Genomic DNA, 19,221 nt, shown 5'->3' with positions numbered 1-19,221 from the left:
AATAGGATGGTTGGGCTAGGGTCGCTGAGCTCGACAGAATTGGACTTGATCACAGGAATTCAGAGTCAGGTTGGGCTGGGGTTTAAAAAAATCAGGTTCACCCGACCTTGTTACACTCCTAGTCTCCTCCGTCCTATGAAATGACTTATTTGCCTCTATTGTAGGATAAGAGAGGTAGACATAGGGAGGTGCTAGCTTAGCTACAGAACTGAACAAGGAATTCAATTCCCCCCAAAAGAGAGAAAAGCCTTGTTGTAGTTTTGTAACCTAAGTTAGTGAAAAATTTGTAACTTTTTCTTTTTTTTGGGTCTTTAGTATAAAATATTTTTTCTTTCAACAAGGTAAAATTTGCCATTTCGCTTGTGTACCCAAAACGCAAAAAACTTACAACACAATTGTAAGTCATTTTTAAATTATTTTGAAAATCATTTTCTTTTATCTTAGCTTAAAAAATTTTAGATATAAAACAAGGTACAAAAGATAGAAAGTTACAATTTCTCAATTCATCACTTTAAATATTAAAGGAACCTAGAGAGATTAAGAAGTTTTTGAATAACCATTGTATATATAGGCAGGTTAGGCAGAGTTTAGATTAAATCAAATTTTGATACGGTGTTTGATCCACACATAGACTCCACTTTTTAATCTTTCTCTTCCTTCGATTGGTTTTATGACGAGGACCTGATGCAATTCGGCTCTTATTCCCATGTAAATGTCGATCTCAAAAAACAAAACAAATTAGAAGAGACAGGCCTGCTACGAGGAACTAAGGTTCTTGGCTCGCTGTGTGTGTGTGTTGGGGGTGGGGGGTGAGCACCCTCTTCGTACATATTCTATCACATCAAGAAGATAATCTCTGGGAGAGGAAAATGACTGAAAGAAAGTTACGCATCATCAACTCTTTTAGCTATAAATAGTCATCCAATCTCTGATGAGAAGATTTCTTGGGTAGATGAATAAGCATAAATTTGACAATTGGGCTCTGTAAAAACCGTAACGACAATGACAATTACATCAAATACAGAGTCAAAGTTCCTTATAGTTGATGATGATGTTTTTGCACTTTATTTCTTTATTTTACGGCCAAAAGCCTTGTGCAGCATTTTGTCTTCAACCATAGGAATTCATATTTACAGAAAGAAGATTAGAAGATCGAGGCTGCAGCAAGGTATAAGAAAGAAGGCGACTACCCTGTAACTGTAAGTGCTTCCTCTGTCACAGCTTGTGGTTGGTGCCTTCATTAGTGGTGAAGGTGGGTAGATCGAATGACTGGTCGATCAAACTCTGAGTCCATCTTTCTTTGTCTTCCTTTTCCGCCGTGGAACCACTTGCTTGAATCCTTGATAAATGCTTGCCTGCAAAAATTAATAAAGATATATAAAAGACTTCACAAATCACAAACTATGTTCTTGTTCTTGTTCTTGTTCTTGTTCTTATATTACCCTTCATGGCAATCGTGAAGAAAAAATTACACTACAACAGTTAAATATACAGAAATCTGAAGCTCTCAAGTCTCAACCATGAGGAAAACATAGGAGGGGAGAATTGTCACATGGGTAGATTTTAGACATTTGTCTTTCTTTGCGTTTGTTTTTTTATCTTTTTTCTTTGGAAAGAAAAAGACTAGAGTGTATTGCCCAAGGGGGGCCAGCTATGAATAAGTCAAAAAAGAGGTTGGCTTATGGACTTTTAGCAATTTCTCCCACTTGGAATGGCCAAAAAGCTGTCCTAGTGTCCTCGGATTCTCTCCTTTTAGCTTGACCACAAAAAGAATTTTGTTCGTTAATCACGTTTGCCAATTGAAATATTGAACAAAAGAAAAAAGAATCCGGAGAAATCGTCGGAAAATTTCAGAGAGAGAAGAAGAATTATAGAACCCAGCAAGTAAACACAAAAATTAAGAGCAAGGAAAAGATGGGTTGAACTTGCTTCACTTCCACCCCATCAATTGAAAAAAAAAAAAAATCAAGTTTCCCACTCTGAATGACTGAAAATCCAAAGAAAAAAGGAGAAATCTTCGTTTAAATTTTAAATGGAAGAAATTGGAAACAGGAAGAGGAAATTGGTAATGATGAAGAGTGAGGGCTGACCCAGAATTGAGATGCTTTGTTGTAGGGGAGGCTCAAGAAGCTCCCTGTCCTCTTGAAATTGGTAATCTTCACTTTTGTGTTTGAAGTCCATCCATCACCAATCTCTCCAACTCCTACTCCAGGAACCACAGCAGAACAAGAAGAAGAGGAAAGGGAGATGGCGAAACCACCCTCACCAACATCCTGATTCCTCTTAGAGGAGAAGGAAGAGGCCTTCCTACTCCAAGAACCAAAGTACCCTTTGCCGCCTCCGCCGCCGTAGATGCTGATGTCTCTTCTCTGGCCATGAAGCAAGGGACCAAGCTGAAGAAACCCATCGGCTTCACTATCATCAGGGCTTCCTCCCCTGCGAAAGGACCCAATTGGAAAGGAAGAAGAAGTGAAGGATGAGGAGCGACGATGACCAACGTCGGGGCCATCAAGAACAGTGGTGGGGGAGAGAGTGCGGCTGCTGGTGCTAGACAATTTCTTGTTGGAAGTGGAGGACTCCGTCAACTGCAGCCTTGGTGGGAGCTCTAAGCATCTGGCCGCTGAGACAGTAGAGGTGGGAAGCAGAGGCTTGCCTGGTGCTTCTTCCCAACGGAAAGGAACGGAGGCAGGGGGTCGGAGTGGTGGAGTCAACATACCTGTAGGTGGAGAAGGCTCAGGAGACTGGTGTGGAATCCTTGAGAAAAGGGAAAGCTTTGGTGGTGTTGTGGACCTCGTATTCAACCTTGATTCCTCCCTCGTCTCTGCTTGTGCTTCAGATTCAGATCCCATGCTAGTCTCCACTGCTCTGCTCTGCTCTGCTGCTAGGAATGTGAGGAGCGAGTGGTGCAGGGGAGGGGAGTACGTATGGTTTGTACTGGTAGGGGAGTCAAGGTTTCATTGTGGTTTGTGGGGTCGAATTAAAAAGAGGAAAGAAAGAGAGACAAGTGAGAGTGTCAGAGGAGTTGATGAAGAGCGTGATAGGACGCTCCTTATCCTTCTAGCTTGGAGAAGCCTAGTGGGGTGTTTGGATCGGTAAATCAAATGGGTGTATGTATTGGATATAAATGTCAATCTTCTAATAGACATTTTTTTGAATTATGTTTCTTTATAAAAAATCGTTTGATTGTTTTGAGGTAGGGGTGTCAATCGATCGGTCCAGCTCAGTTTCAATTCGGGTTAAGTCAGTTTTGGTGTGAGAAAGCTGAAACCAAAACCGAACAGATAAGGAAATTCTGGTTTCGATTTGTCTTCGGTTTCTTAAATCGATTTGTAACCGAGTTGATTTTGGTTTTTGGTCCAGTTTGGATTCGACTTTCCATACAAATGTATATAAAACTATGCAAATTTTGATTTTTTTAAAATGAATTTTAGAGTGTTTCGATTTCTTACCAGTTTTGTTTCAGTTTCGGTCTGGGTTTTGAGTCGGTTTCGGTTTGGTTTCGGGTTCATCCGGTTTCGGTGCGGTTCGATTTGGTTTTGGGGTTGCAATACTCCAAACCGAACCGAACCAATAAGGCTTCGGTTCGATTCGATCTGTGTTGTTATCGGTTTGGTCCAGCCGGTTTTACCGGTTCGGTTTAGGAATTGACACCCCTATCTTGAGGCTAGTACATGTTTCTCGCGGGTTGAGATATTGGCTTTCGTAGAAAACTTCTTTTCGCTTTCTCCTTTTATACTAGGTGGTAAAAAGGTTGCTCAAATTTGAGTTTAAGTGTTGAGGTAAACTCAGATTTGAAACACATCCTTTGTAATATGATCATTCATGGAAAGTAGGGTACTCACTTATGAGGGTCATCCTAGTGAAACCAAACAACTCAAAAAATTAAGAATTATCATTCTAAAGAATGTCATCCCAAAGATTTACTGAACCAAACACCCCCTTAGGTCTTCTTCCAAAGTATTGATTGATGTCATGATTATGCGGCCATGGTTTTAGGGATTGGGATGGTATCGTTTTGGAGTGATTATTGTTTGCGAGCGAGTGTGGTAGTGCAATGAGCATTGGATGTTCGACATAATATTGGCATATGCCCCGATGTCATCTCGGCCATTCAATGCTCATCGCATCACCACATCGGCAACAGACAATAATCACTCATTAGTTGATATCAATACATATCGCCCAATCCCAAGCTCGATACTTAAAACCATGATTGGGATTTTTTTTTTTTTTAATGCAAAGATCCTCTCCTTAGGTTTTTGAGATCGTTTCAACTCTTTTTTCTCAGGAATTGGATTGATATTAGTCAATATAATATTGATTCGGATCGGTTGGTATTGGTTTGTATTAGTAATTATATCTTTTATTATTATTATTATTATTATTATTATTATTATTATTATTATTATTATTATTATTATTATTATTATTTTACCCTTGATACAAGAGTCTGCCAAGTATTGATTTTTGCTTTAGTCAATATTGATACAATTTGGCCAATCCAATACCAATGCTTAAAAGCCTGATGTCGGTACAAGTAGTGATATGAATTGACTACAATTTCAATTTGATGTCACCTCCTCACTTCTCCTATATCAAGGATTTTAAACTTGAAATCAATCTCAAAAACCCTAGAATAGCCCTCAAATTATTGAGAGATATAAGTCAAGGCTACTTTAGATGTGTTGGGAGGTTAGGTAAAGATGATTTTGATGATGAAAAATGGAAGGATGAAGGGGATGAGCGATGGTTGTGATTTTGTGGTTTAGGGCTTGGATGATGGAGACTAGAAGGCTCATCTCCACCTCATTGCCTGCGGTTTAGGGCATGTTTATGTGGTAGGTAATGATTGATTAGTTTGTGATAAATACTCATCATTTACTCTTGGAGTCTCTCTTACGTTAATTGAGCTGAACAACATTCCTAACTGTTTACGCATTGGACCGTAAGTTTCATAACTCACATTTCTGATATTCTTATTAATAGGCACCCATTACAGATGGATTACTCTTAATATGCCTTCCTGTATTTTTTTTGTCAACAGGTAGATGGCTACCAAAAGACAGGTTGTTTCAATTTGTTGACCCCAGGTTTCATACAAGTCAGCACTGAAGCACCCCTTGGCCCTTGGGACCCTTTTACAACCAATTTCTACTCTTGGAGACCCCTATTTGTAACGGTACAGTTGATTCAAAAGTGCGGAAAAGGGTAACGGTCAGCCAGTCTCAATTCAATTCATCCTCTGTTTTTACTTCTAGAGGAATACAGTCCTTCACAAGTAAAGCTTAGAACCCAGTGGCAGCCCAGTTGGCATTTGGCAAGGGAGACAGCTTCGAGAAAGTGAAGGGCCTTGACTATTCAATTCGACTTGCTTCACGGGTTTATCTATGTTGGTGGGTCACTGGGGTCTAATGGAAAATGTGGGGTGTTTGCCAGCAAAGTCTTCCTCGTCTGCAGTTCGTTCATGGTCCCTTCGGGAAGGTAAGAACAGGGAACCACACCCCTTATATGTGTTTGTGTGTTTTGTTAAATGTTTCCTTTCTCTTGTGCACCAACTGTTTGATAGATTGCTTAACTGATACAAGAGTGGGCAACCTGCTTTGATTGCGTTGGTGCAACCAAAGAAAGTCACTGACTCCCTCCTTCCTTTGTCTTCATTCTCATCATGATCTGCCCAAAACCAACAGACACTAGGAGATGGAGATCAGGTAAATGCTCCTTTCTCTAACACCTTGGGAGCTTGGACTTGGACTATGGGTAATCCGTACGTTAGAGCTCAATGGGTTCTCAGCACCAGAAAGGAGGAGGGCTGACAGATTCCAAAAGAATCAAGGAGAGACTTGTTTGGGCATATATTCCTTATCAGACAGGAGCTAAAGTAATAGTGCTACTCATCCCCGTCCCGTGAGTCCATTATCCCTTCTACTGTCTTATACTCTTTAATTCTTTATACCTCTGACACTGGAAAACCAAATTGCCTGTGTGAGAATATGAAGATTTCCGAGCAATCTTCAGGCTTTTGGATATGAGATCGCATGACCCTTACGGACACCCATGGCCCCATGGTCCTGCCCGCTCCTGCCGTGCCCACTGCCACCCTCCAATGTCCAATCCAATGGTTACCTGCAGTCCTTCATTTTTCCATCAATCCCTTGCGTGGGTAGTTAATGGTGTCACAAGTGTATGTGACGTTTTAGGAATTCACGTACAGGTCGATCTGAACTGTCCATTTTTATGGTTTTTCTTATCTAAATAGTTTTTTTCTAAAACCATCAATCCCTTGCATGGGTAGTTAATGGTGTCTCAATTGTATGTGACGTTTAGGAATTCACGTACAGGTCGATCTGAACTGTCCATTTTTATGCGTTTTCTTATCTAAATAGTATTTTTCTACTCAAGTTGAGAGAGCGCACAATAATGGTTAAAATATTGGTACACATTGTATCATAACATACACAAGATTCATGTGAATATAGAGGGTGGTATTTGATTGAATTAGATTTGAAAATCTAATACATGGCTATTCTAGATCATATCCTATCTACCTGATAAGACAGAATATGACCACGGCTCGACAGACCTTGAACCGAGCCATTACCTTGGCGACATCTTAACCATGTTTTAACCTCAGGCTTACTTTGGCCAAACATTAGGCTTGTCAGTGGCGTCGCCGAGCTCTTGGCATGGCCGCCCATTTGTCAAGCCCTTGCCTCGGCCTCACTCTGGCCAAGCTCTTGGCATGGCCGCCCATTTGCTGAGCCCTTACCTCGACCTCACTTTGGCCGAGCTCTTGGCTCGGTCGCCCATTTGCCTAGCCCTTGCCTCTGCCTCACTTTGACCGAGGTATTGGCGAAGCTCAGTCGCCCATTTGCCCAGCCCTTGCCTTGGCCTCACTTTGACAGAGCTCTTGGCTCTGCGAATGAGTGAAGAGAATGAATATAGTATTTGGGGTAGTCGCCCATTTTCAGTCAGACTACCAACATCGCCTATGCGAATGTTTTTCTTTACCATGGATGAAGAGAATCTGACCATTGAGGTGTTAATATTCCCTTTGTTATTGTACCAAGTCTGAAATGCCTCTTCCACTATTTCAAAAGTCCCATTCAAGAGTCAAAAGACTCAAAACTCATGGCTTAATAGATTATCTCTTCACTAGAAGAAACTTGGTCCACATATTAAAAAGAGGAAACCCCATTATGCAAAAGTATTGCTAATCTTAAAAGCAATCATAAATGACAGTAGTACGTTCACAATCCACATTATACAATAATCCAAAGTCCAAATGGGTTAAATCTCAATAATTACTGAAACCAACTACCCCAAATAATCCACATTATACAATAATCCAAAGTCCAAATGGGTTAAATCTCAATAATTACTGAAACCAACTACCCCAAATATTTGTGTAGTGACACAAGGGAACAACTAAAAAATGCAAATAGACGCTTACTTTTTCTGAGTAAGACAACGGACCTAATCCCAGCCATAAGGATCCAAAATCAAACCAATAAATGCTTCAGTTGAAACCAGAGAGCGAAAGGCTACCCAGAAAAATGGCAAATCAGTTTTTCTGGTTCCACTATGAATATTGATTAGGATCCATTTGTAATGCTGGAGTTCATCTGGAGAAATGTCAAAGGAAAAAGAATTGACAAGTTTCCAATCAAACCAAGCCAAATATGACACTTGCATGAGTAATGGAAATATGGGTCTCCTGGATATTTTACATTATGGACTGCTTCTCTAAAAAATATAAGTTATTATCTTAATGCATTGGAAACTACAGGATCAGATTTTCCATCACTGGAGGTGTCACTGCCCCTCTGATGCTCCCTGGTACATAGTTAGATAATTATAATTCAGACATCTAAGTCACCTTAGCCAAGACATGTGGTATGTCGACTACTGCAACTACACAGCCAAAACCCATACATTAAATGTTGAAGGAGAAATCTTATCTGCTTATCAATGACTAACTGTTCAGTTTCTAAACCTTACATTGTATTTTCATTCCATAACAGTGATGGAAGATCAATTATCAAATGGTGTTAGATTGGTTTTTCATATCAAAATAATGTATTGGAAGAGGAGAAGATAACCTGTGAACGTGACCCCTCCCACCTTCAAATCACCTTTGACTTCAGAGGTCAAATTCAGAGCAGAATTGTAAGCAGTGAACTGAGGCAACTAGATTCTCAAATGCACAATACTCTCAGATGCCAGAGCCCCCTCAATGTCTCCTATAATTCGAGCTATCCAAACTTCTAGACCCCGTTGCACTTCCCCAATTAGGGTTCTAACACCATCAGCCAACTGTCTCATATCGAAGCCAGCAGATTCATCAACTTTTTCAGCACCCCCAACAAAACTAGAAGCAATCAGTGACTGTATCCCCGTCAACATCTGCCCTGTTGCAACCATGTATCTTTGTAGCTGAAAAGTTTCTTTTAAGAAAGTGCTCCAGTGTTTTTGTTTTCCCCCTAGTCCTTTGCAATGTGTAAATCTTCACAACTCCCATGTAGTTTGCTCTTGTGCTGAAAAAACTCACAGTTTAAATGAAAAATGCATATATAAAGAGACATTAGTACAGTTTTGATACTGAATGTAGGCTAAAAAGATTATTTTGGAAAGAAGGGGGGGGGGGGGGGAGTTTTGGGGCTAGCAGCATCAAGCCTACCATCCTCTTGGATGATCAGCCTTATCTTGAAGGGACTGGTACCTGCTGACCTGTTTATTGAGCAAGGTCATTAAAGAAAGAAAACCCTTTATCTGGGTCTGCCCTTGATCATCACTACCCCTCTGTACACAACTTTTTTGTGTTCCTGCCATCTTCTCCAGCAAGAGAAGAAGCTGCTTCAGCCTCTTAATTTTGAAAGAAACTCCAAGAGCATGGAGATCCATCTTCCATGGGCAAGAATCCTTCTTAACAACACAGTTACCAGCTGATGCTAACTTCTCGCCAATCTGGGCCTCCTCTAAATGCATGCATTCAACTCGAATATGATCAAGGTCCATGCTAACCACTTTCTCTACTCCAATCTTTTCTTTAGAATGATCAAATCGGTTCTCATCTTCATTACCAGTCACCACCTCATGAGGATTTCCAATGGCAGTGGGATAAGATTCTTCTTTCTCTCTTGGTTTGCTCTTTGTAATTTGAACTTCAGACCAGATGGTCTCATGGTCTAAAGCCAGATTCTTCGGTACTGAATTCAAGTTGGTCTTTTGGTGACAAAGGGGCTGTAACAGCAGTGAGAACCTTTCTTTCAAGGAATTCAGTCCAGATTTGCGGTCCAACAGCAAGGCTTCCAGCTTCAGGTTTCCCTCCCTGAGTTGTGACATATTCTGGTTAAGGCCTTCAATGTGGGTCAGCAGCCGATTTGTTTCTAGTTCCAAGCTCAATGACCTCCAGCGAAAAGATTCTAACTTCTCGTCTTTCAGTCTCATCTGTTCTGCAAAGGCATCAATTTCTAGGAGATGCATCTGCTCAAGCACAATAATGTATTCCTCTGTTTCTGAGGGAATCAAACCTTCCAAGTGCTTGGCATCTGTATCCGTCAATTTGCAGCAATAGCAAAACACATTTCAGAATAGACATTATCATAACTGAAGTCTTAAGTACTGCACTGAATTTAATCATCGATGTGAGAAATTTACTTGGGGAGCTTCTAGTTTGTAACCACTTTGGTTTCAGGTTAGACTATAACCATGGCCTGATTCTGTTACCTTGCAGCCCATATGGGGCTAACATTTTGTGGACTTATAGATCCCAAGGTTCCCTATCACATGTCAAGTTTCAGCCTGATGCAAGAGGTTGCATGGATATACACGGGACAGTATATGACATTAGAGAGAGGGTAAATGATTGAATTTAAGGCTGAAATTTAACATGTGACCAAGTTAGGTAATTCCCTAAATATCCAATAGTAAAATTTGTCACATCATTCTTCCAACTGGCAGAATCATTCCCTTGGTCTCACAAAAGAAATCAGTTCAACTATTAACAGTTTCCCCTGAATCCTGGTCATGACCATTGAAAGCAAAATTGTGATTTGCAAGAGCTCCGGAATCCTGGCGTCGAAAGAAATTCTGAAGAAAAATTTACTATTCACAGAGAGATTGCATTAACCTGTGAAAGGCAGGAAATCGGAACATCTTCTGCAAAGACACATTTACAATCAACTGAAACCTAATTTTGTTTGGGTTACTCTTTGCTCCTTGCTCAATTGTATATTTTGCAGGAAAATGACCTTTTTCCTATAAATTAAATCACTCTACGACTACCTTCCCCTCTCATAATTGTCTATAAGGTGGGGGGGCCTGCCAAGTCTGAAGATCATTGATCCTTCCCGTCTCCTGAGGCTCTCAAGGAAATCTAGATAAAATACTATCCAAACAAAGTAATGGAACTCATAATCACTGATGTCACATCGTCATCAGCATCATCATAAAACCCACATCAGAAATGATAAACCAGGTCGTCATAAGGCCGGCGAGTTCTTTCTTATCTCATAACAGTAAAAGTGGGCATTTGTTCAGGAAAGGCGGAGCACCATTTCCCAAAATGAGACAGCTTTTGATGAATTAAAGAAGGCCACCATCACCGCCCTTTTCACTTTTATTTCTAGGATCTGCCCTCGGGATCCGACCACAGGGGACCTTGACTCATTTCCTTTTATCCACGTCAACTACTTCCCAAGACCCAACGGATGATTTCTTTAGGGAGTGTTTGGTTTGGTAAATTAAATGATGTATGTATCATATATGAATGTCAATCTTTTGATAGATATTCTTTTGAATTATGTTATTTGCTAAAAAATTGTTTGGTTACCTTAAGGCTGATATATGTTTCTTGTTGAAAAATTGTTTGGTTACCCTAAATCTGTGTAGTGATTTTTATTGTAAAACTGTTTGATTGTTCTAAATCTGTGTAGTGATTCTTACTGTAAAACTGTTTAGTTACCCTAATCATGTGTAGTAATTCTTCCTATAAAACTGTTTGAATTAAACTGAAATGCTACATTCTTATGATTTTTTGAAACTAAAATTTGACATGTGATTAACTTTAACTTCTTTATTAAATATTCAAGGGTCGGATATGCAACATCATTCTTTCATATGACAAATAAGAGTCATATGAATGATTACAATGTATTTGCAACCATGTATGGTAAGTATAATATTTTTAAAGGAAATAAATAATAGATATTTCCATAAAAATTGGCATGATAAATATAGAATATATTTTGTCAAAAGGTTTTTGGCATGATCGTGCATGATTTACAATTGTACCTTCAACAGTTAGATGGGGAAAATTGTGTATAGTACATGGCACATCACCCCAACCAACGGTGAAGACACGATTTTGCACCATGCATGGTTGTGAACAAACTTATGCCTAATCAAACTAATAGATCTTCTTCCATTATTTCGCTCCTAAGGTCATATCTTCTATTAAATTATAAGCATCATTGTCTTTTCTCACTCCTTTGACCCTATTAAATCTTGGCTTTCCCTTGTCCAATTAAGGTTATGGACAACAGAATAGAGTTGGATTAGAATTAATCTGAACTTGTTTTCAAATCAAAGGCATAATACACCAGATCTCATCTCCCATACTCTTCTTCACAATATTAAGACACATATTTAATATACTGTAAAAAAACATGATTACCTACAGCAAAGGAATAAAGAAGATAATATGAACTTTCACTTTAGCCGCTTGTCCTCTCAGCAATTAAATAAGAATCGCATGGAAAGAAAAATACATAAAGTGGTCAAGAATCAACAATTACAACTAGAATTTTCATTAATTTCAAAAGATACCCCAAAAAACCATCTGCCAAAAAACAAGTTATAATCTGGTATGGACGTCATATAGAATGACAAAACAAAAAGAAGAAACAGCTAAATCTATTGATGATCTGGTCCAGATGTCTATTACATAACTTGCCTCAACAAAATTATAGTCATAGTATGAATAAGAATATGCTTCAATCCCGAAGGCCAAGCTCAAGCTCATCATCCTCTTCAAATAATCTCAAAAGGCGCGCATGTTTTTCTTCTCTCTTCTTCTTCTACCGTAGCTTAAATAGGAATACAGATAAGGCTACAACAGTCACAACCCCAATGCATATGCCCAGTACTCTGAGCGCAATGCTGCTACTAGATGAAGCATGGTTTTCAGCTTTCGTATCATTTTTTTTTTATTGGCAGGATCATCAGCCAGGCCTGAGACAAAGATAGAGAATTTGTATGACACAATTGCCGCAAAGAATTGACCAAAATATAGAAACTTACAATGGAGAACGGTCGTTCAGCTTATGTTGCATGACAATGATTGAAATAAGTACATAATCATTTACTGAATCTTTACCTCCATCCCACTCAAAAACTACTAACTATCTCATGTTCCGTTGTGTTTTAAATTACATGACATAGCGAAATTCCATAAGGAATCAAGGTAAGTAAAGCCTTATATTTACTCTAAAAAAATGATAGAAAGCCAAATGCTGAGACAAATAGCAATGTCCAATTAGCAACAGGTCATGGTATATTGATGCATACAGATACCTTAAACACATTTATATTTTAACCAATGCCTCACAGAATAGTAAATGTTTTCCAGTAGAATATCAAACTTGACAATACCAGTACCTAGTTAAAGACAACTCATTTACACCTCTAGTAAGCTCCTCATGTAAGAAGACACACTCTGGATTGTATTTTAACTTCAAAGTGCAATTAGTATATTGCTACATGTATCACAACACCGATACTAACCTCAATCTTTAGTTTCCCGTTTCCAACTCACGAGATTCATGACAGAATCTAGATTAACGGACCATGCAAAAGCAAAGATCAACAAGCAAAATTTCCAAAACCATCAGGAAATAAATCCTAAGAACCCTCATTTGCATTACGTTAAATTACCTTAACCATCACTGAAGTGATTTCAAGTACCACACGACCATGAATTTCCCAAGAACAATTTCAAATTTCCATAAGAAGCCCCCCATAGCACTCACAAAAAGAGAAAGAAAAGGCAGAAATCTACCCTAAAGAGCTAAACTACATAAGCATAAATTTCAAATTTCGTAAATCTCCAGATCCGTAAGCCCTTTTTAGTGCCAATAAGCATAAAATACATAATTCAATTGAATTCAAAACCAATCTTCTCATTCAAAGCAAAACAAGCAATAGCATAGGTTCAACAACAGACATCTTGAAAAAGAAGAAACAGATCAAAACACCAAAAGGAATTTTTTTTTTTTCAAGGTAAGCTCAACGTTAATCCAAACCCAAAGAGAGCCCATATAAGTCACAAACGAATGAAAACATAAGGCTAAATTCGAGTAAATATTACATCACCTTGTCAGTCTTGACCACCATCTTCAATATTCTTCATGTAGTGTTCAAACACCTTAGGCTTATATCTGTGACTTGATGAAATTATGGATTCAACTTACAATAATCCCAAGTTTATATCTGTGACTTGATGAAATTTCATTTTGAGGTAAAGAATCCACAAATTGATTCATTCAGAGATCAGAACAGAACCCATCTTTCGATACCCCTACTCTCAACAAAACTAAAAGCACCAATGGTTATAACTCACTCCCAAACGAAGAAAATTCAGGGGCCCCTGCATCTCAACAATAGCTCTCTCAAACTCTTCTATAGGACTACTATGGAAGAAAGACAGCAGAAGAAGGTAAGAAGAAATGGTAAGGATCGGTTCTCTTTTTGATAGAATGGAAGAGAAAGAAAATTAAGTGCAGGAAGAAGAGGAAGACCAACACCAGAAACTGAAAATAAGTTATGGAACAAAGCAGGTGAGAGGTAGGGGAGAGAATGATAAGGGGAGAACAGGTTTTATCTATTAATTGGGGTTTTTTCTGTATGCTTGTAACCCGTAGGGACTAGGAATAATCCTCTGAAGCATAAGCACTTGTAGGTGAGGTTGCAGAGGAGATGGAACTAAATGCACTGGGTTGACATCTTTGCTCTTCCCCTGTCCCACGCAGTTAGGGGCTGCTACTGTCAGTACAGAGCTGACCAACCCAGTAAAGATCCTTCTTTTGATCTGCCCTCTCTTTGGTGGAATGCGAACTTCTTCTTACATCTTGAATTTTGAAGCTTCAATCTCCATTGTTGTGAATTGGGTAGGAATTAAAATTGTAGGAAGAAGAAGAAGAAGAAGAAGAGAGAAATATGAAAGTGAAAATGAAACTTGAAGCAGGTAGAGGAAGAAATCAATGGCTACCATCTCTGGTTGTCTGCAAACTTCAAACGTCTCAAACGGAAAACCCCCAAATCGTAGTCTCTCCCATTAACATCTCAAATAGAAAACCCCCAAATCTTCCAAAACCCAAATCAGATTTTCATGAGAGAAGAAGAGGATTCAGGAAAAGAAAAAAAAAAAAAAAAAAAGAAGACAAAGAGAGACTTACCTCCGAACAACCAGAACCAGACAAGGCTTGTGGCTGACCAAAGGTTCGAACAACGAGCGGTGAATCTGCAGAAGAAGATTTTTAGAAAACAAAACTCAAGACATTAACTTTAAAAACCTAAAACCCTACAACTCCATGAAATTGAAATAGAGAGCTTCTAGTTTTAAAAACCTAGCCCTACAACTCCATGAAATCGAAATCGAGAGAGGTAGACAGAGAAACGAGAAAGAGTGAGAGAGAGAGAGAGCTTACCAGTTGCCAGTGGTGGACTCTCGGTGAGAGGGTATCGAACAGAGAAGCGAACAGGGAAAACTTCTTCACAATATCACGGGTTTGGACTCTCGGTTAGAGGCGTCCGTAGAATGTCTTCCCACTTTCCCCTTTTATATTAAGGGTTGAGATGGTTGTTCAAATCTGAGTTTTAGTCTTGACATAAACTCAGATTTGAAGGACATTCTTTGTATATTGGTCATTCATGGGAAGTAGGACCATCACTTATGAGGGTCATCCTAGTGGACCAAACAGCTCCAAAAATTAAGAATTATCATTCTAAAGAATGTCATCCTGAGGATTTACCGACCCAAACACCCCCCTTATAGATCACAGATTGATACTACAGAAACTGCACTTATCCTTCTTTATTTTCTTGGGATCATGACTATGCATTTAAAATGTATAAATCTGTGTTGTATGATTAGTTAATTACAATTCCTTATTCGTTTTTTTTTTTTGTTTTTTTTCTTGGAGGGGTTGATTCAATTGATTCGTAAGGGGTTAATTCATTTGATATGTACAAACTTCTTATGAGAGATCAACAGCAGCAAGAAAATCTTCTTATAACACCATTGAATGAATTAGAAAGCCATATATAAAGTCCATTAACGAATTTTTCATCCATTGTTGTTACAGAAGGGAGATCTGGCAATGTTTTTAGTATCTCCGCTATGTCCCCTAACAATAACCTTCACCTTACCTGGAGCTAATTAAGTACATATACAAACATTAACTGGTGCACAGAGTATCATAGGACATAGAAGCACAATCGCATGATATCCCCGCTTATCGACAATACAAAAAACAGGACCCAATTTCTCTTCCTCACGATAGAGTTCTGAACATTTGATTCGCATGAAAAGGGGTATTTTCAAACCTGATTCCAATCATAGGGTCACATTACCAGTGGAGAGGAGATTCTCTCTTCTTCAGGAAAACTTAAATCACAACAAATATATAACACCACAATTTTTTTTCAACAGTCATAACATAATTGAATTCCGTTTATCCAATTCACCAAATGCTCTTGCTTTTCCATCAAAAGTAACAAAATATCAGTTTCTAATGCCATTACAACATACATGCTTATCTTAGTGAAGTGTGTATTACAAACTAATTCCTGGACTGGATGAAGCCTGTGCAACAAAACATTCCTACATCCCGCTCCAACTAACTTCGGAAGATTCACTACAATGAATTTCATAAAATCTTGATGTTTGAGAAAGAACCTCAGACTATGAGCTCCCTCTTCCCTTCTCTTTACATTTTCCTTATGAAGAGGCAGTATCAGCATAATCTAATACTTTCTCTTCCTTATCTTGAAGGTTGAGGATCGAATAACATCATCATCAGCCGTCAATGTTGCCTCAAGAGCAGCAATGGACTCTGGTTTTGTGAAATAGGTGAAAAGGAGGTAGATACCATCCAAATAGTTGTTGGTCTCTCCAGCCCTGTTTTTCTTTTTGATGCTATAAGCAAGTGGAATAACTCCTCTGTTAAATACCTCAATGTACATGCCACCCCCAGCAACAAGCAACTGCAGGACAAAAGTGATAATTTTCAGTTCACTATGGTTTTAGATACTTGAAGTTAAATCTCACAGTTGTACAAATCATTAGTGCATCACATGTTTTCCCTTCTAGCAAATGAGATCAATTTCAGTGAAGAAATATGCTAGTAATCAGTACTTTAAACGAACTCTGCTGCTCAAAATAAAATAACAAAAAAGGTAATACCCTAGTGAAGCTTCCAAATTTGTGTCATAGCAGATTATGTAGGTGTTAGTTATTTGCACTGACGGGCACTGATAGTAAGGAAAAGAAACATATAAAGTCTGTTCCCAAATACAGAAGGAATTTAGTTTCTGTCTGATGTCCAACAATCACCATACCAGTCAAAGAAATTCATTCTGAACTTGAGAGGAGTGAGGACAGAACTCAATTTGTTCCCCAAGGTATTTGGCTCCATGCAAAAGCAGGAGTTCCAACAGTATTTACTGCAATTTTTTTTTTTGGGTACCCAGGGTGTCCGGATCTTTGACCCAACTAGTCCCTGGGGTCACTGTGATACCGCTTACACAGGACCGGGTCAGTTCGAGATGGAAATTCTCGTGCGGTGGCCCCAAGAAGTTAGATGCAGTGGCGAAGATTTGATTACGGGACCTAGCTTCCTGAGGCGGAGTACCATGTCACCTCCAAGCCAACTACGCTAACCCCTTGGGGTTAGCATATTTACTGCATGCCAAAAAAAATTTTAGGAATACAGACACTAATGAAACTATGGATTTAGGTGTTTAGCTCCTTAAATAATGGAAAACAGGTTCTCTCTTCTGCTTCCTTAATAAATTTATTGATTAATTAATATCCTAAATTTCAGAAATAAGATTGTTCTACCTAATGACATCTGAATAATTTTTCAAGCAAAAGCTTTTGGAGTTTGCCAAGTATCTAGACCAACTCATCAAAACACCAATAAGCAATAGGTATGTCCATACAATGGATCTCAAGCTCTACTTACCACAGATATCTATGACCATTTGGTCTTTTCATTTGACTTAATCCTTCCCTTATATCTATGTGGGAAGATTATGCATCTATACCTGTCCTTCCATGCATTTATTGCAAGGCCTATAATGGAAAGCTGTGACAGAGCTATGAACAAGAGAACGTAATGATGATCCCACTATCATCCTAGTGGTGAATAATTCAGTTTTCATCAAAAACAAAACCAATATATTCACCCACTTATGCATTAAAAATGTCATCCAAAAAATTCATACAAGCAGTTCAACAAAGTTGGAGAACTCAAAGTACCTGAAGCGCAGCAAGCAAGTAACCTTGTCGTTCTAATTGTAAAGACTCATGAAAGAATGTGCATATATGTAAAAAAAAAAAAGGTACATTTGAAAATTTTGATCGTCAAAGAGGTTTTCCAATTAATCAGCTTCCAATCATATATCATGCTAGAACCTTGTCAAAAGAATCAACATTTACAGCATAGGTATTCGGCTTGTGCTACTCATATCTACCTAATATGGCATAGTGAAACAAATGCTAAGGAGCATAAATCCTCTAGTATAAATAGATATCTTGATAGTAAATATTATGGGGTGGAAACTGGAAGAAATGAGCACTAGTCTTGAAGGGTGCTAGAATATGTTTTTCTTGAGTAAAACATTGGGTAATATGCTGAAAATAATCCTATGGGTCTCACATTTAGATATTTAGACTCATAATCACATGAAACTATAGATTTGGATTGCCAATTATGCATCTTAAATACTGCAGCTCCAACCTGAGAGCAATAACTAGAAGGCTCCATTTGATACCATGATATGAAACACTCGATACCCTTAGTCACTGTACAAATCATGGGGTTCATCGTTACCGCAATACATCAAAAAAAGATGGCGAAACAGCTCAAGAATCCATAACCATTGACGGAGTGAGGGGCACTGGAATTGCCACACAAGCGCTCCACCTTTAAATTAACAAGTAATCACCCCGCATGATTACGGATTAAAAGCAAATCCAGTAATTCTGAGAGAGGGAGAAGAAGATGTAGAAAGAGCAAATAAACCTAGAGAGAGGAATTATAGGAGAATATGACGAATAGATTACCTCTTCGTACTTCTGGGTGAGAGCGAGACGCTCGTCCTCCGACATGGAGGGCCTCAAGACGGCCATGGTCTCGTACTGTCGGAGTCCAGGCGGACATTGAGGCTCCTCCTTGTCCTCCGCCACCGAAATCGCCGAACCAGGCGGGGCTGGTGGTTCATCGTTAACAACTCCTCCTTCGAAAAACGAACCAGAGAAATCTACGGTAAGGGATTTGACAGAAATTCCATGGCTGCTCCTCTTCTGGTGCTCGAATTTACTAGGGCAAAGTTTCAGACGACGACCAATGGAAGTAATAGACAGAACTGAGGACAAGGAAGACGACAAAGAAGAGGAAGTGAAGTTGCTGTGGAACAGTTTAGGAGAAAAGGAAGAAGATGTGAGGGTTGAAGCCATTGCAGGCGACGCCATGGCTGAAGCTTCCCGAGGCAGGGCAGAGCATAGAAGAGTGGGAGGTTGGAGAAGATTGTGAAATTTTGGATAAGATGGGCAGAAGGACAATTTAGGAATTTTAAAGTATTGAGGGGAAAAGAGAAGTGAAAATTTGGAATGTTATAAAATCAAAAAATAAGTTTTGAATATGAGAATTTAAGTAATTACATGATACATATAGAGGTATGATACTAGTTCCTCTCGAGAAAGTGGGCCTCGGCACAATGGTAAGTACTTTACTCAAAACCCATAATTGTGTACATCCTTTTTGCTACTTGCATAAAAGAGTCTAATGAACTCGTAGTCTATCTTTTTAGTTCAAGGCAGAAAGATTCCTTAAAAAATGAAAAATTTTGAAAGAGCGAGAAGATAAAAGGGAGACAAATATAAGAGAAAAGGAGAATTTATGGGAAAGACTAAGGAGAGATATGTTGGAAGAAGCCGTT

At 38.9% G+C, this 19,221-nt stretch overlaps 3 protein-coding genes and 1 long non-coding RNA gene across 4 annotated transcripts; 1 reads left to right on the top strand and 3 right to left on the bottom strand.

The window, feature by feature from the left end:
• Positions 1–901: 901 nt before the first annotated feature.
• Positions 902–2,984, bottom strand: LOC122081225 (uncharacterized protein At4g00950). The gene is made up of 2 exons (XM_042648251.1): positions 2,091–2,984; positions 902–1,355 (listed from the first exon to the last, which is right to left on the bottom strand). Exons 1-2 carry the CDS (start codon positions 2,847–2,849, stop codon positions 1,278–1,280), a joined length of 837 nt encoding a protein of 278 aa, XP_042504185.1. The 5' UTR covers positions 2,850–2,984; the 3' UTR covers positions 902–1,277.
• Positions 2,985–4,710: 1,726 nt separating this feature from the next.
• Positions 4,711–6,335, top strand: LOC122080617. The gene is made up of 3 exons (XR_006140854.1): positions 4,711–4,945; positions 5,045–5,481; positions 5,688–6,335. It is a non-coding gene; the product is annotated as an uncharacterized LOC122080617 (long non-coding RNA).
• A 1,563-nt stretch (positions 6,336–7,898) lies between these two features.
• Positions 7,899–9,694, bottom strand: LOC122082286. The gene is given in 3 exon segments (XM_042649746.1): positions 7,899–8,454; positions 8,456–8,534; positions 8,678–9,694. Coding segments are annotated over 3 exon segments (1,152 nt in total). The 5' UTR covers positions 9,484–9,694; the 3' UTR covers positions 7,899–8,187.
• Positions 9,695–15,654: 5,960 nt separating this feature from the next.
• LOC122080877 (30S ribosomal protein S6 alpha, chloroplastic) lies at positions 15,655–18,867 on the bottom strand. The gene is made up of 2 exons (XM_042647751.1): positions 18,347–18,867; positions 15,655–16,263 (listed from the first exon to the last, which is right to left on the bottom strand). The coding sequence occupies exons 1-2, from the start codon at positions 18,752–18,754 to the stop codon at positions 16,024–16,026; spliced, it is 648 nt and encodes a 215-aa protein (XP_042503685.1). The 5' UTR covers positions 18,755–18,867; the 3' UTR covers positions 15,655–16,023.
• Between the last annotated feature and the right edge of the window lie 354 nt (positions 18,868–19,221).

This window comes from Macadamia integrifolia, chromosome 6 (assembly GCF_013358625.1).
Source record: "Macadamia integrifolia cultivar HAES 741 chromosome 6, SCU_Mint_v3, whole genome shotgun sequence".
Taxonomy (NCBI): domain Eukaryota; kingdom Viridiplantae; phylum Streptophyta; class Magnoliopsida; order Proteales; family Proteaceae; genus Macadamia; species Macadamia integrifolia.
The sequence above is the reverse complement of the archived record's forward strand: the minus strand, read 5'-3'. Positions and strand labels throughout refer to the sequence as shown.

Bases quoted from the DNA above. Each gene is read 5' to 3' on its own strand.
- LOC122081225 (XM_042648251.1), bottom strand. From the start codon at position 2,849: ATGGGATCTGAATCTGAAGCACAAGCAGAGACGAGGGAGGAATCAAGG. The intron at 1,356-2,090 runs GTCAGCCCTCAC...TAATTTTTGCAG, and splicing joins ACAAAGCATCTCAATTCTGG to GCAAGCATTTATCAAGGATT.
- LOC122080877 (XM_042647751.1), bottom strand. From the start codon at position 18,754: ATGGCGTCGCCTGCAATGGCTTCAACCCTCACATCTTCTTCCTTTTCT. The intron at 16,264-18,346 runs GTAATCTATTCG...TTTGTCCTGCAG, and splicing joins TCACCCAGAAGTACGAAGAG to TTGCTTGTTGCTGGGGGTGG.